Here is a 23319-nt window from a genome sequence, read left to right on the forward strand (position 1 = left end):
CACCAAAGTACGTTCATCTCTAGGAGACAGAACGCGTCTCCTTCCTGAGCGGTATGACGGCTGCGTGGTCCCATGGTGTTTATACTTGTGTACTATTGTTTGTACAGATGAACGTGGTACCTTCAGGTGTTTGGAAATTGCTCCCAAGGATGAACCAGACTTGTGGAGTTCTACAAAAACAATTCTGAGGACTTGGCTGATTTCTTTTGATTTTCCCATGATGTCAAACAAAGAGGCACTGAGTTTGAAGGTAGGCCTTGAAATACACCCACAGGTACACCTACAATTGGCTCAAATTATGTCAATTAGCCTGGAATTGTGATACAGTGAATTATAAGTGAAATAATCTGTCTGTAAACAATTGTTGGAAAAATTACTAGTGTCATGCACAATGTAGATGTCCTAACCAACTTGCCAAAACTATAGTTTGTTAACAATACATTTGTGGAGTGATTGAAAACGAGTTTTAATGACTCCAACCTAATTGTATGTAAACTTCTGACTTCAACTGTAACTCTAAATCCACGATATAGCAGAGGTTGAAAAGCGTATCAAAGGCTGCATTGAAATCTAACAGTGTACCTCCCACAATCTTTATATTATCAATTTCTTTCAACCAATCATCAGTCATTTGTGACAGTGCAGTGCATGTTGAGTGCCCTTCTCTATAAGCATGCTAATACTCTTTTGTCAATTTGTTTACAGAGAAATAGCATTGTATTTGGTCAAAAACAATGTTGTTGTTAGAACCAGTAAAGAATCAGTAAAGGACACTTGGGTAGCTGTAATGTCTTCTAGGAGTAGTGGGTGGCGGAGTCAGGCGCAGAGAGCAGGGTAGTTCAAAACGTGGATCTTTATTCCAAGACCAGAGTAACAGTCAAACACAAGGGCGCATAAATACCCAACAAACAGGACGAAACTGTCCGGAAAAACGGAATCCACAATAATCCACACACCATGAACAGAAAAACAAGCCCGCACAAAAGCCGGCGGGCCTACCGGGTTTAAATAGCCCAAAATAAAACCCAAACAAGAAACAGATGAAACTAATCAGACTAAACCAACTGAAACAGAAAAGGAGATCGGTGGCAGCTAATAGGCCGGAGACGAAGACCGCCGAGCACCGCCCCAACAGGAAGAGGCACCATCTTCGGAGGGATTCGTGACAGTAGCGGAATGACTTTGGCTTCCCTCCAGGCCCGAGGACAAACACCTTACTCTAGGCTCAGATTAAAGATATGACAGATAGGAGTGGCCACAGAGTCAGCTACCATCCTCAGTAGCTTTCCTTCTAAGTTGTCTATGGCAGGAGGTTTGTCATTATTGATTGACAACAATAATTTCTCTCACACTAAGTTTGCAAAATTAAAACTTACTACAATGCTTTTCTTTCGTTATATATTTTGTTATGCATGAATACGATGGCTCACTGTTCATTGTTGGCATTTCCTTCCTAAATTTGCCCACTTTGACAATGAAGTAATCATTGCATTAATTGGCAACATCAAATGGTTTTATGATGAATAATCCATGTGAGATGGAGATGAATTAGTCTTTCTGCCCATAATTTCATTCAAGGTTTTCTTCCATCATTCTTTATATCATTGATCTTGTCTTCATAATAGATTCTTCTTCTACTCACATAAATTCTCAATTTGCAGTAAGCCAGCCAGTCAGATGTGCAGCCAGACTTTTTCCCCCATCTCTTTCAACCATAGTTTTTCAATTCCTCATTAATCCATGGAGCCTTAACAGTTCTTCATCAGTAATTGGAAGAAGCAATTTCATGGTCCTTCCCACCCCCTATGAGGCAATAGGACATTGGAAGAAAGAAAACTGCCAAACTATTGATTGTCCCCTAATCCAACATAACTCCTACGCTAGCTGGGTTTCTCAACTCCACTGTGGGTGGAGTGTACCTCCGACTACATCGAGTCGCTGTCAGTCGATACAAGGAAAAAGTCGGTGGTTGTATTTGTTTAACGTTTTCTTACAAAGTATGGATTTCAGCAAACAAAGAAAACAACTCGCCTACCCCCTACACGTGTTCAGCTTTGCCCTTTGACCCTGCCTATGACCTCCTGACATCCCCATAAATAGTCATAGGTTAGATATTTCCATTCTGATGTTAAATTGTCGTCGTTGTCACGCCTGCTCCTGCACGTGTCACCATCATTACGCGCAGCTGCACAATATTGGACTCACCTGGACTCCATTACTTTGTTGATTACCCCCTCTATATCTGTCTGCCCCTCAGTTTGTTCCCTGTGTCAGCATTGCTGTCTTATTTATCCCCTGTAATGACGCTGTTCCTGTTCTGTTTCATGTCCATTGTTTATTAAATGTTCTCCCTGTACCTGCTTCTCGCCTCCAGCGTCAATCCTCACAGTTATATTATGTTATATTGACATTATAAAAGACCTTAAAGATATTAACTGGCTGTTAGGAAAATCAATAGCATCAGCTTTGTTACCCCTGGCTAAGTAGCCAACTATCCCCTTGCTGTCTCTTTGTTTAGCTAATGCCTCCCTAATATCTCCCCTGTGTGCAGTTGGTATTGGTATCAGTTTGACTATGTGGCAGGGGCAGGTATAGCGAGACAGAGAGACAGAGAGACGGAGAGACTTTAAAGAGGCGAACCCTAACCTGCTCAACATCTTAATCATCATCTTAATCAACACTGACTTGAAAAGATACACTGAACCAAAATATAAATGCAACAATTACAAGGATTTTAGTAGAGAGAGAGTTACAGTTCATATAAGGAAATCATTCAATTGAAGGAAATAAATTAGGCCCTAATCTATGGATTTTACATGACTGGGAATACAGATATGCATCTGTTGGTCACAAATACCTTAAAGGCGTGGATCAGAAAACCAGTCAGTATCTGGTGTGACCACAATTTACCTCATGCAGCATGACACATCTCCTTCGTATTGAGTTGATCAGGCTGGTGATTATGGCCTGTGTGATGTTGTCCCTGCTCCTCTCCTATGGTAGTAAAAAGTTGCTGGATATCGGTGGGAACTGGAACATACTGTCGTCCACGTCGATCCAGAGCATTCCCAAACATGCTCGATGGGTGACATGTTTGGTGAGTATGCAGGCCATGGAAGAACTGGGACATTTTCAGCTTCCACAAGTTGTGTACAGATCCTTGTGACAGTATAATGCTGAAACATGAGGTGATGGCGGTGGATGAATTGCAGGATCTCGTCACGGCATTCAAATTGCCGTTGATAAAATGTAATTGTTTTTGTTGTCCATAGCTTATGCCTGCCCATACCATAACCACACCACCACCACGGGGCACTCTGTTCACAACGTAGATTTCAGCAAACCGCTCGCCCACATAATGCAATACATGCTGTCTGCCATCTGGGATTCAACCGTGAACAGCCACTTCTCCAGCGTGCCAGTGGCCTTCGAATTTGAACATTTGCACTCTGAAGTCAGTTACGACGCCAAACTGCAGTTAGGTTAAGTCCCTGGTGAGGACAACGAGCACTCAAATGAGCTTCCCTAAGCTGGTTTCTGACAGTTTGTGTAGAAATTCTTCGGTTGTGCAAACCCACAGTTTCATCAGCTGTCCAAGTGGCTGGTCTCAGAAGATCCTGCAGGTGAAGAAGCTGGATGTGGTGGCCCTGGGCTGGTATGGTTACACGTGGTCTGCAGTTGTGAGGCCGGTTGGACATAATGCCAAATTCTCTAAAAAAAACATTGGTAGAAATTAACATTTAATTATCTGGCAAAAGCTCTGGTGGACATTCCTGCAGTCAGCATGCCAATTGCACGCTCCCTCAAAACTTGGGACATCCATTGCATTGTGTTGTGTTTTGTTGCCTTTTATTGACCCCCAGCACAAGGTGCACCTGTGTAATGATAATTCTGTTTAATCTGCTTCTTGATTTGCCCCACCTGTCAGGTGGATAGATTTACTTGGCAAAGGAGAAATGCTCACTAGCAGGAATATAAACCAATAAGATTTTTGTGCGTATGGAACATTTCTGGGATCTGTTATTTTGGCTTTTGTTGCGTTTCTATTTTTTGTTTAGGATAATTGTTTATGATTAGAAATAAAAACCTGTATGTTGGTGAATGGGACTGTATTTGTTTATTCTGCATTCTGTGTGTTTGAGAAATTGTAATTAAAGCGGATTTGGTTCTACCGCTTATCTGTATTCTGTTAATCTTGTCTTCTTTATTCTGTCGTTCAGAGTGCCACAGGGAAAATAGAGGAATTCTTCCTGTTTGGTTCCTTCCTGGAGGCCACCATGATTGACAGGAAGATCGGCGATAAGCCAATCAGTTTCGAGGTCACAATAGGTAAGTAATATACTTGGGGGGTATACAATAATAACTTAACAGACTCAATTATCATTAGTATTGGACACAAAAGGTACTCAATGATTTGTGTGTTTGGCATGTAAATATTGCAAACAAAAACACAACGATACAATTCTACTATTGTCGCTACTTTTCACATTTCCTTCCCCCAGGTAACTACGGCAACCAGATAGACGGAGTGAGCAAGCCCACCGCAGCTAAGAAGAAGAAGAAGAAAGAGGGAGGAGGAGAGAGTGATGAGGAAGAGTCAGAGCTGATCCAGCAGAACTCCAGTGAGGACGAGGCGGATGATGATGGGGACCTGGTGTCTGTGTCCTCCACCCCTCCCATGAAGCCTGTCATCACAGACAGGTCAGAGGACAGGGGTTCAAGGGTCAGGATCAGGGGTGGTGGGTCAAGTTCCTCCTGGGTCACGTCTAAAGCCGGGGTCTGGCTAGAAATATTGTTTTGCTTATGGCGTGTAACAACAAAACAAGTCTGGGAACCACTTGGTCTAGCTCTTCCATATTCATAGATCACAATGTAGCCTATACAGATATGTGTCACGAAGTGCTCTAATATAAAATAATGGCGATAAAAGAATAGCATGGTGAAAAGCATATTGCATATTGAAAAAAGTGAAATATGAAAGAAATCTGCAACCATTGGTCTTATTCTCTGAGGGACTCTGATAATGTCAACACTCATCATATCGATTATACACCTTTTTTTGTGCCAACCTCAGGAACTACTTCCACCTGCCCTACTTTGAGAAGAAGCCATGTATCTACATCAAGAGCTGGTGGCAGGACCAGAGGAGACGACTCTACAACTCAAACATCATGGACAAGATCGCTGACAAAATGGTCAGTAACTATTCATGTTGAATGTGCACCAGCAGGATCATAATTTGATTTTTTAAAATTTAATTACATTTTTTCACCCAATTTCGTGGTACCCAATTGTTAGTAGCTGCTATCTTGTCTCATCGCTACAACTCCCGTACGGGCTCAGGAGAGACGAAGGTTGAAAGTCATGCGTCCTCCGATACACAACCCAACCAAGTCGCACTGCTTCTTAACACAGCGCACATCCAACCCGGAAGCCAGCCGCACCAATGTGTCGGAGGAAACACCGTGCACCTAGCAACCTTGGTTAGCGTGCACTGCGCCCGGCCTGCCACAGAAGTCGCTGGTGCGCGATGAGACAAGGATATCCCTACCGGCCAAACCCTCCCTAACCTGGGTAATAATTAGATTAACCCCAATAAACGCAAAGCATTTCTGGATCTGATACACTTGTTTGTGTTTGTGCGTTGTGTCCTACAGGAGGAGGGTCTGAATGACGTGCAGGAGGTCATTAAGACAGAGAAGGCCTATCCAGAGCGCAGACTCCGAGGAGTGCTGGAGGAACTCAGCACTGGCTGCAAGTGAGCTACCATTACTGATACCACAGCCATAATCACTTCTGTTGATACAGTGACTGGACTGCCATAGCCAGAGACACAGTCTGTAAGTGTCTCTGTGTATTTACTTTCAGTCGTTTCATCACTTTGGCCAACAAGGACCAGAACCAGGCAGGCAGAACTAAACTGGACAAAGAGAGACTCAAGTCCTGCATGAGAGAAATGGTACAGGGCTGCTCTGAGAGAGTGATGGAGAGAGTTGTTATTGTTATGAATCTATCCTCGTGTAGCAGAGCGTGGGAATGTTTATGATGTCATATCCTTCTCTGTAGGAGAGCATGGGGCAGCAGGCCAAGCTGATTCGCTCCCAGGTGAAGAGGAACACAGTTAGAGACAAACTGAAGATGGTTCAAAACTTCCTGCACAGGCTCCGTTTCCTTGCCGACGAGGTAAAGATTATGTTACACTCAACTTTGTTTATAACACATCCTAGTTGCATTGACAGAGCAATTCAGGCCTTATAGAGCTCTCCATTATAAAACGCTAGCATAATCATAACCAATCACTATGTACAGTAAAGAGTACCACTGTGCAACAATAAACTGTACACTCATAAAATGTAATTCACCGTTACAAGGGTGTGCATTCTTGTGTTTATCAATATCCTTTATGTTATGCACATGAATTTCAGCCTGTATTGACAGCTATGTGGGTGTCAATAAAACGTTGAAGTTTTATCCTCTGTGCCCTCCAGCCCCAGCACAGTATCCCAGACGCGTTTGTATGGATGATGAGTAACAACAAGCGTATCGCCTACGCCCGCATCCCCTCCAAAGACATCCTCTACTCCATCGTAGACGAGGAGACAGGCAAGGACTGTGGCAAGGTCAAAGCTGTCTTCCTCAGGGTATGTGACTTGAACCTTCTCGACTCTCTCTGACCTCCACTTCTTCCTACCCTCATTGTTTTGTTTTATAACCCTAACAAACTATTGAATGTCCATATACCTTAGTGTTGCTGTTGTAGGTCTGTGGCCTTGTGTCTTTAGATCCCAAGCTAAGATTAAAATCTTTCTACGGCTGAATAAAGTTATATACATCTATAACGTTACTGTAACGTTTGTGTCCACCAGCTGCCTGGTAAGAAGGGGTTTGGTCCAGCGGGTTGGACAGTGCAGGCTAAGATGGAGATATACCTGTGGCTGGGTCTCAACAAACAGAGGAAGGACTTCCTGTCTGGCCTGCCCAACGGCTTTGAAGAGAACAAGGCTCCCAGGACAAGCCCCTGTCTACAGTCTGTACCCCCCGTCAGTCTGGTTTACAACAGTAAGTCTGTCTACAGTCTGTACCCCCCGTCAGTCTGGTTTACAACAGTAAGTCTGGTTTACAACAGTAAGTCTGTCTACAGTCTGTACCCCCATCAGTTTGGTTTACAACAGTAAGTCTGTCTACAGTCTGTACCCCCCGTCAGTCTGGTTTACAACAGTAAATCTGTCTACAGTCTGTACCCCCGTCAGTCTGGTTTACAACAGTAAGTCTGTCTCCACCCCCGTCAGTCTGGTTTACAACAGTAAGTCTGGTTTACAACAGTAAATCTGTCTACAGTCTGTACCCCCCGTCAGTCTGGTTTACAACAGTAAGTCTGGTTTACAACAGTAAGTCTGGTTTACAACAGTAAGTCTGGTTTACAACAGTAAGTCTGTCTACAGTCTGTACCCCCGTCAGTCTGGTTTACAACAGTAAGTCTGTCTACAGTCTGTACCCCCCGTCAGTCTGGTTTACAACAGTAAGTCTGGTTTACAACAGTAAGTCTGTCTACAGTCTGTACCACCCGTCAGTCTGGTTTACAACAGTAAGTCTGTCTACAGTCTGTACCCCCCGTCAGTCTGGTTTACAACAGTAAGTCTGTCTACATTCTGTACCCCCCGTCAGTCTGGTTTACAACAGTAAGTCTGTCTACAGTCTGTACCCCCCGTCAGTCTGGTTTACAACAGTAAGTCTGTCTACAGTCTGTACCCCCCGTCAGTCTGGTTTATAACAGTAAGTCTGGTCTATAACAGTAAGTCTGTCTACAGTCCGTACCCCCTATCAGTCTGGTCTACAACATTAAGTATGTCTACAGTCTGTAACCTCTATATACTGTTGCTATGGTGAGTGAGCAGCTGCTTTATAAGATAGCTACGTTTTGTATTTACACACTCCATTACCTAGTCCCATTTATTGAAGCACGTACTCAAGTGTGATGGCTCACACCTGTGCATCTCTGTGTCCTCTCTCTGCTCTGCTGTGTATCAGAGTGTTGTCTCATCTCCGTGTTCTCTCTCTGCTCTGCTGTGTATCTGAGTGTTGTCTCATCTCTGTGTTCTCTCTCTGCTGTGTCTAATCTGTGTCTCTGCTGTGTTCAGAGTGTTGTCTCATCTCTGCTCTGCTGTGTGCTGTGTATCAGAGTGTTGTCTCATCTCTGTGTTCTCTCTCTGCTCTGCTGTGTATCTGAGTGTTGTCTCATCTCTGTGTATCTGAGTGTCCTCTCTCTGCTCTGCTGTGTATCTGAGTGTTGTCTCATCTCTGTGTCTGCTCTGCTGTGTATCTGAGTGTTGTCTCATCTCTGTGTCCTCTCTCTGCTCTGCTGTGTATCAGAGTGTTGTCTCATCTCTGTGTTCTCTCTCTGCTCTGCTGTGTATCTGAGTGTTGTCTAATCTGTCTCAGTGCTCTGCTGTGTATCTGAGTGTTGTCTCATCTCTGTGTTCTCTCTCTGCTCTGCTGTGTATCTGAGTGTTGTCTCATCTCTGTGTTCTCTCTCTGCTCTGCTGTGTATCTGAGTGTTGTCTCATCTCTGTGTCCTCTCTCTGCTCTGCTGTGTATCTGAGTGTTGTCTCATCTCTGTGTCCTCTCTCTGCTCTGCTGTGTATCTGAGTGTTGTCTCATCTCTGTGTTCTCTCTCTGCTCTGCTGTGTATCTGAGTGTTGTCTCATCTCTGTGTTCTCTCTCTGCTCTGCTGTGTATCTGAGTGTTGTCTCATCTCTGTGTTCTCTCTCTGCTCTGCTGTGTATCTGAGTGTTGTCTCATCTCTGTGTTCTCTCTGCTCTGCTGTGTATCTGAGTGTTGTCTCATCTCTGTGTTCTCTCTCTGCTCTGCTGTGTATCTGAGTGTTGTCTCATCTCTGTGTTCTCTCTCTGCTCTGCTGTGTATCTGAGTGTTGTCTCATCTCTGGGTCCTCTCTCTGCTCTGCTGTGTATCTGAGTGTTGTCTCATCTCTGTGTCCTCTCTCTGCTCTGCTGTGTATCTGAGTGTTGTCTAATCTCTGTGTTCTCTGCTCTGCTGTGCTGTGTTGTCTCATCTCTGTGTTCTCTCTCTGCTCTGCTGTGTTGTCTCATCTCTGTGTTCTCTCTCTGCTCTGCTGTGTATCTGAGTGTTGTCTCATCTCTGTGTCCTCTCTCTGCTCTGCTGTGTATCTGAGTGTTGTCTCATCTCTGTGTCTGAGTGTTGTCTCTCTCTGCTCTGCTGTGTGTATCTGAGTGTTGTCTCATCTCTGTGTTCTCTCTCTGCTCTGCTGTGTATCTGAGTGTTGTCTCATCTCTGTGTGCTCTGCTGTGTATCTGAGTGTTGTCTGCTCTGCTCTGCTGTGTATCTGAGTGTTGTCTCATCTCTGTGTTCTCTCTCTGCTCTGCTGTGTATCTGAGTGTTGTCTCATCTCTGTGTTCTCTCTCTGCTCTGCTGTGTATCTGTTGTCTCATCTCTGTGTTGTCTCATCTCTGTGTTCTCTCTCTGCTCTGCTGTGTATCTGAGTGTTGTCTCATCTCTGGGTCCTCTCTCTGCTCTGCTGTGTATCTGAGTGTTGTCTCATCTCTGTGTCCTCTCTCTGCTCTGCTGTGTATCTGAGTGTTGTCTAATCTCTGTGTTCTCTCTCTGCTCTGCTGTGTATCTGAGTGTTGTCTCATCTCTGTGTTCTCTCTCTGCTCTGCTGTGTATCTGAGTGTTGTCTCATCTCTGTGTCCTCTCTCTGCTCTGCTGTGTATCTGAGTGTTGTCTCATCTCTGTGTCCTCTCTCTGCTCTGCTGTGTATCTGAGTGTTGTCTCATCTCGGTGTTCTCTCTCTGCTCTGCAGTGAAGCAGGTATTCCAGCTGAGGGCTCACATGTACCAGGCCAGGAGTCTGTTTGCTGCAGACAGCAGTGGCTTGTCAGACCCCTTTGCCAGGGTATTCTTCTCCACACATAGCCAGGTCACTGAGGTAAGATAGAGGGTGTGTGTTTGTGCATGTGTGTGTGTGTGTGTGTATGAGTGTGTGTTTGTGTGTGTGTCAGTGTGTGTGTTTTTGTGCATATGCGTATGTGTGTTCTGAGTCAGTCTCTGCTCTACATGGGCCTAGTAAGCCTCGCGTGTGTGTGTGTGTTTGTTAATGTGTGTGTGTGTGTGCCTGCATACGTGCTTGTGTTTCTGTTAATGTGTGTCAGTGTGTTTTAGGTCCTGAGTGAGACTCTGTGCCCTACGTGGGATCAGCTGCTGGTGTTTGAGGATGTTGAGCTGTTCGGAGAGGCCGGCGAGCTACGAGACGACCCGCCTATCATTGTGGTAGAGGTCTACGACCAGGACACTGTGGTACGACCTGACGGAGAGAGAGAGAGAGAGAGAGAGAGAGAGAGAGAGAGTGAGAGTGAGAGTGAGAGTGAGAGTGAGAGTGAGAGTTAGAGAGAGTGAGAGAGATCGAGAGTGAGAGTGAGATCCTTAGTGAAACTATTGTTTTGTGGGATTCAAAGGATACGAGGATACAAAGTACTGTGAAACTGGACTGGCCATTTTTGGCAAATGCCAGTTGGGCTGGTCCATGTCTATTTCAGGTTTCTTTTCACCAAATGATTATTATTTGGCTGATAATGGGGTCATCAAGGAAAACATGGGCCGGTGTGGGGGCCTCAAGGGAAAATGGGCCGGTGTGATAGGAATGCCAGGGCTGATTTCTGGTCCCAGTCCGTCCCTGTCTGTGATCCAAACACTTTGTGTTTGGCCCCCCAATGGTGGAACAAACTCCCTCACGACGCCAGGACAGCGGAGTCAATCACCACCTTCCGGAGACACCTGAAACCCCACCTCTTTAAGGAATACCTAGGATAGGATAAGTAATCCTTCTCACCCCCTAAAAGATTTAGATGCACTATTGTAAAGTGGCTGTTCCACTGGATGTCATAAGGTGAATGCACCAATTTGTAAGTCGCTCTGGATAAGAGCGTCTGCTAATTGACTTAAATGTAATGTAAATGTAATATGTCCTTACTGTGTATCTGTTACTATCTTCATTTACCATGTTCCTCCTGTTCCTGCTCATATTGTGGATGATGCTGTTGGGGTTAAGTAGAGTGTGAAAGCCAGAAGTAGGGCCTCTCCTGCTTTGGGCTTCTGTTTGCGTAGCAACGTAGCTAGTTAGCCAAGTCATGCAAGAGACAGGACAGGCTATTTTACAGGCTATTTTACAGGGCGTTCCCAAACTAGGTTTGCCATCTGTCCATGACGTAGCCATAAGCATGGTCCTCTTGCATTCCTCCAGTAGTGTTTGATAGCTGAAACAGTAGTTGATTGGTTGAAGTTGTTTGGTTGAAGTGTTAACTCTACCAGTCATGCATGCTTCTCATAAACTGATGGAACCAATAGAGATATGACCCCTGGTAGGACCTTTCAAATTCTGTTAGCCTTATGGTAGCGAGCATGTTCTCTGAATAGTCCCCACTTTATACACCATTTTCAGTATTATGTCTGTGCTTACACTGGCCCCCAGTGGCCATAACAAGAAGTACACCCCATAAACTGGTTTCTAATTTTGGTTTTCTTTCTACGGTTGTCTTATTGGCGTCCAGGGCAAGGCAGAGTTCATTGGTCGGACATTTGCTAAGCCCATCACTAAGATGTGTGACGAGCACTACGGCCCTCCGAGGTTCCCCCCACAGCTAGAGTACTACCAGATCTACCGTGGTAACTCTACCGCCGGTGACCTACTGGCTGCCTTTGAGCTGCTGCAGGTCAGCTGATCACACACACTCGCACACATAGACACGTGTGCACACTGCAAGTACACACACACACATCAGAAACATACACATATGGACATATACACACCAGGAACACGCACGCATGCTCACACACACACACACACACACACACACACACACACACACACACACACACACACACACACACACACACACACACACACACACACACACACACACACAGACACACGAGGAACTCAATAACATGCCAGGAACACACTAAGAGCATGCCATTGACATCCATGGAAAGAGTTTAAAAATACACACATGGACGCATGGAATATGCAACTGCAGCTGTGCACGGAGCACGGTGACAAGCTGATTCCTCATCAAATCTAGAAAAGAAGGGTCTCTCTTTCCCTCTCTCTCTGCCTTTCCTTCTCTTCATCTGTCTGTTATTAATTTCCATTTCATCTTAATTGTCCGTCCACAATTTTCTTCATCCTCCATGCCTCTCCTCTTCTTCTTCCCCCATGCCTCTCCTCTCCCTCTTCCTCCATGCCTCTCCTCCTCTTCTTCCTCCAAGCCTCTCCTTCTTCCTCCAAGCCTCTCCTTCTTCCTCCATGCCTCTCCTCCATGCCTCTCCTCTTCTTCCACAATGCCTCTCCTCTTCTTCTTCCTCCATGCCTCTCCTCTTCTTCTTCCCTCATGCCTCTCTTCTTCTTCTTCCCCCATGCCTCTCCTCCCCTTCTTCCTCCATGCCTCTCCTCTTCTTCTTCCTCCATGCCTCTCCTCTTCTTCTTCCTCCATGCCTCTCCTCTTCTTCTTCCTCCATGCCTCTCCTCCTCTTCTTCCTCCATGCCTCTTCTCTCCTTCTTCCTCCATGCCTCCTTCTCTTCTTCCTCTATGCCTCTCCTCCTCTTCTCCTTCCATGCCTCTCCTCACATCTTCCTCCATGCCTCTCCTCTTCTTCTTCCTCCATGCCACTCCCCTTCTTCTTCATCCATGCCTCTCCTCCTCTTCTTCCTCCATGCCTCTCCTCTTCTTCTCCCTCCATGCCTCTCCTTCCCTTCTTCCTCCATGCCTCTCCTCTTCTTCTTCCCCCATGCCTCTCCTCCTCTTCTTCCTCCATGCCTCTCCTCCTCTTCTTCCTCCATGCCTCTTCTCCTTCTTCCTCCATGCCTCTCCTCTTCTTCTTCCTCCATGCCTCTCCTCTTCTTCTTCCATGCCTCTCCTCTTCTTCTTCCATGCCTCTACTCCCTTATCCCTCCATGCCTCTCTTCTTCTTATTATTCTATGCCTCTCCTCCCCTTGTTCCTCCATGCCTCTCCTCATCTTATTCCTCCATGCCTTTCCTCTCCTTCCTCCATGCCTCTCCTCTTCTTCTTCCTCCATGCCTCTCTTCCTTCTTCCTTCTTCCTCCATTCCTCTCCTCTTCTTCTTCCTTCTTCCTTCTTCCTCCATTCCTCCATGCTTCTCCTCCCCTTCTTCCTCCATGCCTCTCCTCTTCTTCCTGCTCCATGCCTCTCCTCCTCTTCTTCCTCAATACCTCTTCTCTCCTTCTTCCTCCATGCCTCTCCTCTTCTTCTTCCTCCATGCCTCCCCTCTTCTTCTTCCATGCCTCTCCTCCTCTTCTTCCATGCCTCTCCTCCCCTTGTTCCTCCATGCCTCTCCTCATCTTATTCCTCCATGCCTTTCCTCTCCTTCCTCCATGCCTCTCCTCTTCTTCTTCCTCCATGCCTCTCTTCCTTCTTCCTTCTTCCTCCATTCCTCTCCTCTTCTTCTTCCTTCTTCCTTCTTCCTCCATTCCTCCATGCTTCTCCTCCCCTTCTTCCTCCATGCCTCCCCTCTTCTTCTTCCATGCCTCTCCTCCTCTTCTTCCATGCCTCTCCTCCTCTTCTTCCATGCCTCTCCTCCTCTTCTTCCATGCCTCTACTCCCTTATCCCTCCATGCATCTCCTCTTCTTCTTCCTCCATGCCTCTCCTCCTCTTATTTCTCCATGCTTCTCCTCCCCTTATTCCTCCATGCCTCTCCTCATCTTATTCCTCCATACCTTTCCTTCCTCCATGCCTCTCCTCTTCTTCTTCCTCCATGCCTCTCTTCATTCTTCCTTCTTCCTTCTTCCTCCATTCCTCTCCTCTTCTTCTTCCTTCTTCCTTCTTCCTCCATTCCTCCATGCTTCTCATCCCCTTCTTCCTCCATGCCTCTCCTCTTCTTCTTCCCCAATGCCTCTCCTCCTCTTCTTCCTCCATGCCTCTCCTCCTCTTCTTCCTCCATGCCTCTTCTCCTTCTTCCTCCATGTCTCTCCTCTTCTTCTTCCTCCATGCCTCTCCTCTTCTTCTTCCATGCCTCTCCTCCTCTTCTTCCATGCCTCTCTTCTTCTTATTATTCTATGCCTCTCCTCCCCTTGTTCCTCCATGCCTCTCCTCATCTTATTCCTCCATGCCTCTCCTCTCCTTCTTCCTCCATGCCTCTCCTCATCTTCTTCCTCCATGTCTCTCCTCTTCTTCTTCCTCCATGCCTCTCCTCTTCTTCTTCCATGCCTCTCCTCCTCTTCTTCCATGCCTCTCTTCTTCTTATTATTCTATGCCTCTCCTCCCCTTGTTCCTCCATGCCTCTCCTCATCTTATTCCTCCATGCCTTTCCTCTCCTTCCTCCATGCCTCTCCTCTTCTTCTTCCTCCATGCCTCTCTTCCTTCTTCCTTCTTCCTCCATTCCTCTCCTCTTCTTCTTCCTTCTTCCTTCTTCCTCCATTCCTCCATGCTTCTCCTCCCCTTCTTCCTCCATGCCTCTCCTCTTCTTCTTCCTCAATACCTCTTCTCTCCTTCTTCCTCCATGCCTCTCCTCTTCTTCTTCCTCCATGCCTCTCCTCTTCTTCTTCCATGCCTCTCCTCCTCTTCTTCCATGCCTCTACTCCCTTATCCCTCCATGCATCTCCTCTTCTTCTTCCTCCATGCCTCTCCTCCTCTTATTTCTCCATGCTTCTCCTCCCCTTATTCCTCCATGCCTCTCCTCATCTTATTCCTCCATACCTTTCCTTCCTCCATGCCTCTCCTCTTCTTCTTCCTCCATGCATATCTTCCTTCTTCCTCCATGCCTCTTCTTATTCTTCTACCATGCCTCTCCTCCTCTTCTTCCTGTACCCTGTCCCCACCCTGCAGATTCCCTATGACGATGAGGAGATCAGGAGGGCTCTGATTGCTGTCCATGACTTTGCTGTTCCTCAGATTAAGGTGCTCTTTTCACTCTTCTGTCCCTCCCTCTGTGATCACTCTCTGGTCTGTCTAACTCTATGGTCTCTCTGGTCAGTCTAACTCTATGCTATCTCTGGTCAGTCTAACTCTATAGTCTCTCTGGTCAGTCTAACTCTTTGGTCTCTCTGGTCAGTCTAACTCTATGGTCTCTCTGGTCAGTCTAACTCTATGGTCTCTCTGGTCAGTCTAACTCTATGCTATCTCTGGTCAGTCGAACTATGCTATCTCTGGTCAGTCCAACTCTATGCTATCTCTGGTCAGTCTAACTCTATGCTATCTCTGGTCAGTCCATCTCTGTGAAATGGTTAGGTAGTTAGCGGGGTGCGCACTAATAGCGTTTCAATTGGTGATGTCACTCGCTCTGAGACCTTGAAGTAGTTGTTTCCCTTGCACTGCAAGGGATGTGGCTTTTCTGGAGTGATAGGTAACGATGCTTCGTGGGAGGCAGTTGCTGATGTGTGCAGAGGATCCCTGGTTTGAGCCCAGGTAGGGGCTAGGAGAGGGATGGAAGCAAAACTGTTACATTTGGTTATTCTGTCTCTGATCACTCTCTGGTCAGTCTAACTCTATGCTATCTCTGTTCAGTCTAACTCTATGGTCTCTCTGGTCAGTCTAACTCTATGGTCTTTGTCATCAGTCTAACTCTATGGTCTCTCTGGTCAGTCTAACTCTATGGTCTCTCTGGTCAGTCTAACTCTATGGTCTCTCTGGTCAGTCTAACTCTATGGTCTTTGTCATCAGTCTAACTCTATGGTCTCTCTGGTCAGTCTAACTCTATGGTCTCTCTGGTTAGTCTAACTCTATGGTCTCTTAGGTCAGTCTAACTCTATGATCTCTCTGGTCAGTCTAACTCTATGCTATCTCTGGTCAGACTAACTCTATGCTATCTCTGGTCAGTCTAACTCTATGGTCTCTCTGGTTAGTCTAACTCTATGATCTCTCTGGTCAGTCTAACTCTATGCTATCTCTGGTCAGACTAACTCTATGGTCTCTCTGGTCAGTCTAACTCTATGCTATCTCTGGTCAGTCTAACTCTATGCTATCTCTGGTCAGTCTAACTCTATGCTATCTCTGGTCAGTCTAACTCTATGGTCTCTCTGGTCAGTCTAACTCTATGGTCTCTCTGGTCAGTCTAACTCTATGGTCTCTCTTGTCATTCTAACTCTATGGTCTCTCTGGTCAGTCTAACTCTATGGTCTCTCTGGTCAGTCTAACTCTATGGTCTCTGTCATCAGTCTAACTCTATGGTCTCTCTGGTCAGTCTCTCTATGGTCTCTCTGGTCAGTCTAACTCTATGCTATCTCTGGTCAGACTAACTCTATGGTCTCTCTGGTCAGACTAACTCTATAGTCTCTCTGGTCAGACTAACTCTATGGTCTCTCTGGTCAGTCTCTCTATGGTCTCTCTGGTCAGTCTAAGCCTTCTTCTGCTGAGTGTTTTAATCTATAAAGATGCTTCTCTCCCTCTCTGACTCATCCATCTCTATTCAGTGTCTTGCTCTGTAACTACTCTCTCTAACTTCTGTACCTCTGCAAAACTAGTCCAGAACAAAGCCAAACTAAAATCTAGGAGAACAAAACATCTCAGGTCCTTTTATTGCTGACTACTGAAGCTGATGTTTGTAATTGAATTTAATTAATAATCTCCTCGGTATGTTGTATACATTGGTTGTTGCCTCATCTCCCTTCTATTCCTGGAGTAGATTGGACAAGGGGGGAGGGCAGAGCTTCCTCCCATCGATGGTCCGACAGACTCAGAACGTGGACCCATCCTCCCTGTACCCATGGGCATCCGACCTATCCTCAGCCGCTACCGCATAGAGGTGAGACAACACTCCATGTCTAGGGAACAGCACTCAGAGAGGGTATACAACTACAAGCTAGAGGAAAGAGAGAAAATAACCCGAAGATAAAAACTGGAAGGTGGAGGACACAGGTCCAGGTGGTGGAGGTAAGGGGAGATCAAGTCAGAGATCAAATGGTCTGATCCAGTCTGATATGTTGTTGTCCAGGTTCTGTTCTGGGGCCTGAGGGACCTGAAGAGGGTGAATTTGGCCCTGGTGGACAGACCCAGGGTGGACATAGAGTGTGCAGGGAGAGGAGTCCAGTCTGCTCTCATTCAGAACTACAAGAAGAACCCCAACTTCAGCACCCTCGTCAAGTGGTTTGAGGTGGTGAGTAGAACCTGGTCAAATCTCGATGGTCTTTCAGACAATGAAAGACCGCAGATACTGTACATAAAGGCAGCAAAAATTAAATGTCCTCTCACTGTCAACTGCGTTTATTTTCAGCAAACTTGTGCAAATATTTGTATGAACATAACAAGATTCAACAACTGAGACATAAACTGAACAAGTTCCACAGACTAAGAGAAATTGAATAATGTGTCCCTGAACAAAGGGGGGGTCAAAATCAAAAGTAACAGTCAGTATCTGGTGTGGCCACCAGCTGCATTAAGTACTGCAGTACATCTCCTCCTCATGGACTCCACCAGATTTGCCAGTTCTTGCTGTGAGATGTTACCCCACTCTTCCACCAAGGCACCTGCAAGTTCCCAGACATTTCTGGTGAGAATGGCCCTAGCCTGCACCGTCCGATCCAACTGGTCCCAGACATGCTCAATGGGATTGAGATCCGGGCTCTTCGCTGGTCATGGCAGAACACTGACATTCCTGTCTTGCAGGAAATCACGCACAGAACGAGCAGTATGGCTGGTGGTATTGTCATGCTGGAGGGTCATGTCAGGATGAGCCTGCAGGAAGGGTACCACATGAGGGAGGAGGAGGTCTTCCCTGTAACGCACAGTGTTGAGATTGCCTGCAATGACAACAAGCTCAGTCCGATGATGCTGTGACACATCGCCCCAGACCATGACGGACCCTCCACCTCCAAATCGATCCCGTTCCAGAGTACAGGCCTCGGTGTAACGGTCATTCCTTTGACGATAAACACAAATCCGACCATCACCTCTGGTGAGACAAAACCACGACTTGTCAGTGATGAGCCCTTTTTGCCAGTCCTGTCTGGTCCAGCGACAGTGGGTTTGTGCCCATAGGCAACATTGGACCTTACAACAGGCCTACAAGCCCTCAGTCCAGCCTCTCTCAACCTATTGCAGACAGTTTGGGTACTGATGGAAGGATTGTGCGTTCCTGGTGTAACTCGGGCAGTTGTTGGTGCCATCCTGCACATGTCCCGCAAGTGTGTTGTTCAGATGTACCAATCCTGTGCAGGTGTTGTTACACGTGGTCTGCCACTACGAGGACGATCAGCTGTCCGTCCTGTCTCCCTGTAGCGCTGTCTTCGGCGTCTCACAGTACGGACATTGCAATTTATTGCCCTGGCCTCATCTGCAGTCCTCATGCCTCCTTGCAGCATGACTAAGGCAGATGAGCAGGGACCCTGGCCATCTTTCTTTTGGTGTTTTTCAGAGTCAGCAGAAAGACCTCTTTAGTGTCCTAATTGTTCATAACTGTGACCTTAATTGCCTACGGTCTGTAAGCTGTTAGTGTCTTAACGACCGTTCTACAGGTGCATGTCCATAATTGTTTATGGTTCATTGAACAAGCATGGGAAACAATGTTTTAAACCCTTTAAAAATGAAGATCTGTGAAGTTATTTGGATTTTTACGATTTATCTTTGAAAGACAGGGTCCTGAAAAAGGGACTTTTCTTTTTTTGCTGAGTTTATTGAATGGATTCAAGCTGGTTTAAAACTGACCTTAGATCTTGCGTATAGGCCAGGGCAACCTCCTAACTCTCTATGCGAACCCTGACCTTTGCCCCCTGACCCCATCAGGACCTGCCAGAGAATGAGCTCCTTCACCCTCCTCTGAACGTCCGGGTGGTGGACTGCAGAGCGTTTGGCCGCTACACCCTGGTGGGTTCCCATGCCGTCACCAGCCTGCGACGCTTCATTTACAGCCCCCCAGACAAGACACACAACAACTGGGCCAGCGCAGGTAGGCCTACTCACACTCTACTACTTTTTATTTCTATTACAAGAGATTACATTTTTGTATTGATCTGGGGAATCCAAACCATGTATTTATACTATTTGAGTATATACATTTGTTGATATACTGTATAGTATCAGAATCTAATCTTCAAAATTATTTTCAACAGTTTGTGATTTCCTCTCAGACTGACTCAGATCTGCGTATGAATATGAATTTTCTATTGCTTTACTCACCTTGATGCTTCCTGGCTTTTTCCCACTCCTGCTCTCCTTCTCTCCCACTCTCTGGGCCAATCTGTATTCTCTCTCTCTCACTCACTCACTCGCTCTCTCTCTCTCTCTCTCTCTCTCTCTCTCTCTCTCTCTCTCTCTCTCTCTCTCTCTCTCTCTCTCTCTCTCTCTCTCTCTCTTTCTCTCTCTCTCTCTCTCTCTCTCTCTCTCTCTCTCTCTCTCTCTCTCTCTCTCTCTCTTTCTCTCTCTCTCTCTCTCTCTCTCTATCTCTCTCTCTCACTATCTCTCTCGCTCTCACTATCTCTCTCGCTCTCTTTCTCTCTCTCTCTCTCTCTCTCTCTCTCTCTCTCTCTCTCTCTCTCTCTCTCTCTCTCTCTCTCTCTCTCTCTCTCTCTCTCTCTCTCTCTCTCTCTCTCTCTCTCTCTCTCTCTCTCTCTATCTCTCTCTCTTTCTCTCTTCTCTCTCTCTCTCGCTCTCGCTCTATCTCTCTCTCTCTCTCTCTCTCTCTCTCTCTCTCTCTCTCTCCTCCTCCTCTCTCTCTCTCTCTCTCTCTCTCTCTCTCTCTCACTATCTCTCTCACTCTCTCTCTATCTCTCTCGCTCTCTCTCTCTCTCTATCTTTCTCTATCTTTCTCTCTCTCTCTCTCTCTCTCTCTCTCTCTCTCTCTCTCTCTCTCTCTCTCTCTCTCTCTCTCTCTCTCTCATTCCATTTCTTTGTTGTGTCCTGTTCCTCCTCGGTCACTCCCCTGACCCCTTTCAGCTAGACTGATGAATGGCTACATGGTCCTGACCAACGGGGGGTCCCAATCTCGCCCCTGCTCCCCTTACTCCCGCACCCCACCCCGCACCCTCTCTCGCCCCGTAGGTGATGTCACAGTCAACATGGATGCCGACCCCTCAGTCAGGAAGATGGACACGGTGGTCAAGTTAGACGCTGTAAGTTTTTACACACGTGTCTCTGACGTTTATCACTTTTGATTTCCTATTTTTGGAATGAAAAGGACAGAAGTAGAGATGCCCTCAAGGACTGAAATTGAGGTTGATGGCTTTACCTCTGGTCCTGTGTGTGGTGTAAAATCTATTCCTGTTTTGTTTAGATGTATATATTTTGTGTGTAATTTGGTGTTGTTTTGTGTGACCCTCCCCCTGTAGACGTCTGATGCAGTTGTTAAAGTTGATGTGGTAAGTCCTGGTATGGCACTGTTCCCCAATGTTTGAAAGAGCTTCACAATGTGGACAGACATCAATGCACACCTGTAACATTTATCTACTATGCCAGTTAGCACGTAGTTTATCAGACGATCTCTCTTGTACCCGCAGAACGAGGAGAAAGAAGAAAAGAAGAAGAAGAAGAAGAAGAAGAAGGGAGAGGTGGAGGAGGACGATGAGACAGACGAGAGCATGCTGGACTGGTGGTCCAAATATTTTGCTTCCATAGAGACACTGATGGAGGTGAGAGATCGATTCTGTTCTATTTTATTCTGTTAAATTCTATTCTATTCTGTTCAATTCTATTCTATTCTATTATGTTCAATTCCATTCTACTCTATTCTGTTCAATTCTATTCTATTGTGTTAAATTCTATTCTATTCTGTTCAATTCCATTCTGTTCAATTCTATTCTATTCTATTGCTTTATGTTCCGTCTCGTAGGAATATGGTTTTATTCTGGAAATAGAGTGTTTGAGTAGTTCCAATAAGACAACTGGAGTGTTCTAGAATAAAGTCAGTTCCATGTGTGTCTTGTGGGGATAGTCCTGATGTGTAGTTGTTTTTCCCAGATCCTCAGGGCTCAGGAGGCAGCTCTGGCCGAGGCAGAGGAGAGGGAGGACCAGGAGATAGCAGCAGAGGGAGCAGGTAAACACTGCTGGTGCTGAGAATCAACACAGAGCATCTGTTGGCTAACATGTCTCTCAGAATGACAGGATTCTGGGCCAGCTCTGATTGGTGGATGAGAAGGGGAGTAGTGTATGGGTTTGATGTGTGCTTTTTGAGATGAATGAGCTACAGGATCAGAGTGTCTATCTCTGCCTGCTTGCGGACTGGTGGAGAGGGCACCAGAGTAGAGTATAGCATGTGAAGGCATTGTATGCATTGCACATCCTCCTCACTCTCATCATTCATCCCTAGCACCTCCGACCCAATTACCCCTCATCCATCACCACCTAAATTGGAATGAAAACATAACCTCATATCATACCCATCGACCCCTCACACCAGCATGACCAACCCTGCCGTGCACTACCATGAAAGTTGGCTGATAAACTGAACCATTAAGGAATGCAACATTTGCTTATATGCTTATAAAGCAAATCAATCCCTTTGTCCCTTAATCCCCTGATTTAACCATAAAAGATGTGGATACATCTAATACATCTATACATCTACTAATTACCACAAACTCAATTTTAAATGAAAGTCTAAAACTTTGAAAAAATGTAAATGTCTTGTTTACCAAATTCCTATTAAGATATTCTCCCAGAATTAGAAAAAAAGGATAATGTGGTAACAGACAGACAGACAGACAGACAGACAGACAGACAGACAGACAGACAGACAGACAGACAGACAGACAGACAGACAGACAGACAGACAGACAGACAGACAGACAGACAGACAGACAGACAGACAGACAGACAGACAGACAGACAGACAGACAGACAGACAGACAGACAGACAGACAGACAGACAGACAGACAGACTTACTTACTTCAAATACAGGTGATTACAAATACAGGTGATTACAAATACAGGTGATTACAAATACAGGTGATTACAAATACAGGTAACTGCCAAAATAAAGGAAGCACCAAAATAATGTGTCTTAATAGGGTGTTGGGCCACCACAATCCACCAGAACAGCTTCACTGCACCTTGCATAGATTCTGTCTGAAACTCTATTGGAGGGATGCAACACCATTCTTCCAAGAGAAATTCCATAATTGGTGTTTTGTTGATGGTGGTGGGAAACGCTGTCTAAGGCGCCACTCCAGAATCTCCCAGAAGTGTTCAATTGGGTTCAGATCTGGTGACTCAGACGGCCATGGCATATGTTTTCACGCCATTCAGTGCCCTGTGGATCGGGGCAATGTTATCCTATGGGGGGGCATAGCCATGGAAGCAAAAATAATGGCCAAAATAATGGCCTGCCTAGCATTTTTATACATGACCTGAAGCATGATGGGATGTTAATTGCTTAATTAATTTCAATATACTTTGTACTTTGTATGTATTTACTCAAGTGTTTCCATTATTTTGGTAGTTGGCATTATTTTCCATTTTAATCACTCAAGATGTAATGGAATTCAGTAGTCCTGGCAATGGATGGCCAGAGGGGTCAAATGTCAACTTTCATGTTGATTGACATCTGGGGTGTTGTGTCGTGTCCATCCATTCGTCCCTCTTCACACCTCCCTCCCCACCTCACGCCCCTCATCCTCCTCCTCCTCCTCCTCCATTAATTCCCTATTCACCCCCCTGCCCCCCTCCACACCCCCTCCTCCACTCCTTCCACTCACACCACAATCAGATATCAAACCTGATGACCTCCCTGTAAAAGGCTCCAAGGGGAAGGAGAAGAGCCGAGACAAGAACAGGAACAAGGAGAAGAAGAAGAGCCACCATGCAGGAGAGGAGACAGAGAAACACTCCAGCAAACCCAAAGTGGACGAGCTGCTGGTCAGTAGAGATTCCACTGGACACACACACACACACACCTTGTTGTTCAGAGTGTGTCTGATACCATTCCACGTGTGTGTGTGTGTGTGTGTGTGTGTGTGTGTGTGTGTGTGTGTGTGTGTGTGTGTGTGTGTGTGTGTGTGTGTGTGTGTGTGTGTGTGTGTGTGTGTGTGTGTGTGTGTGTGTGTGTGTGTATTGTCCAGGTGTACAACAAGGAGCTGGAGGCAGAGTATGATAACTTTGAGGACTGGCTCCACACCTTCAACCTGTACAGAGGGAAGGCAGGGGACGACGATGAAGCAGCCCTGGATGACGACAGGATCGTGGGCAGATTCAAGGGCTCCATGTGCATGTACAAATTGCCTCTGTCTGAGGAGATCACCCGGGAGGTGGGCTTTGACCCAAACATGGGCATGTTCCAGAGCATTCCACACAATGACCCTATCAACGTGCTCGTGCGCGTCTTCGTGGTCAGGGTGAGTGACAC

General features: G+C 46.1%; 1 protein-coding gene across 9 annotated transcripts in view; it reads left to right on the forward strand.

The window, feature by feature from the left end:
- Positions 1 to 23319, forward strand: part of LOC118386621 (otoferlin-like) — a 154229-nt gene that overhangs the window by 104873 nt on the left and 26037 nt on the right. For 5 of the 9 annotated variants that reach the window (XM_052523929.1, XM_052523928.1, XM_052523934.1 and 2 more), the window contains exons 16-36: positions 4221 to 4329; positions 4503 to 4701; positions 5075 to 5195; positions 5658 to 5758; positions 5869 to 5959; positions 6067 to 6183; positions 6489 to 6641; positions 6867 to 7059; positions 9839 to 9963; positions 10197 to 10331; positions 11582 to 11743; positions 14876 to 14947; positions 16671 to 16790; positions 16980 to 17141; positions 18767 to 18929; positions 19916 to 20091; positions 20308 to 20337; positions 20476 to 20607; positions 20936 to 21011; positions 22684 to 22832; positions 23036 to 23308. In XM_052523929.1, the coding sequence (XP_052379889.1) occupies positions 4221 to 4329; positions 4503 to 4701; positions 5075 to 5195; positions 5658 to 5758; positions 5869 to 5959; positions 6067 to 6183; positions 6489 to 6641; positions 6867 to 7059; positions 9839 to 9963; positions 10197 to 10331; positions 11582 to 11743; positions 14876 to 14947; positions 16671 to 16790; positions 16980 to 17141; positions 18767 to 18929; positions 19916 to 20091; positions 20308 to 20337; positions 20476 to 20607; positions 20936 to 21011; positions 22684 to 22832; positions 23036 to 23308 (2859 nt within the window). The remainder of the gene's footprint in view (positions 1 to 4220; positions 4330 to 4502; positions 4702 to 5074; positions 5196 to 5657; positions 5759 to 5868; positions 5960 to 6066; positions 6184 to 6488; positions 6642 to 6866; positions 7060 to 9838; positions 9964 to 10196; positions 10332 to 11581; positions 11744 to 14875; positions 14948 to 16670; positions 16791 to 16979; positions 17142 to 18766; positions 18930 to 19915; positions 20092 to 20307; positions 20338 to 20475; positions 20608 to 20935; positions 21012 to 22683; positions 22833 to 23035; positions 23309 to 23319) is intronic. The other 4 variants (XM_052523932.1, XM_052523935.1, XM_052523933.1 and 1 more) reach the window with 4 other exon arrangements.

Source organism: Oncorhynchus keta, chromosome 8 (assembly GCF_023373465.1).
Source record: "Oncorhynchus keta strain PuntledgeMale-10-30-2019 chromosome 8, Oket_V2, whole genome shotgun sequence".
Classification (NCBI taxonomy): Eukaryota; Metazoa; Chordata; class Actinopteri; order Salmoniformes; family Salmonidae; genus Oncorhynchus; species Oncorhynchus keta.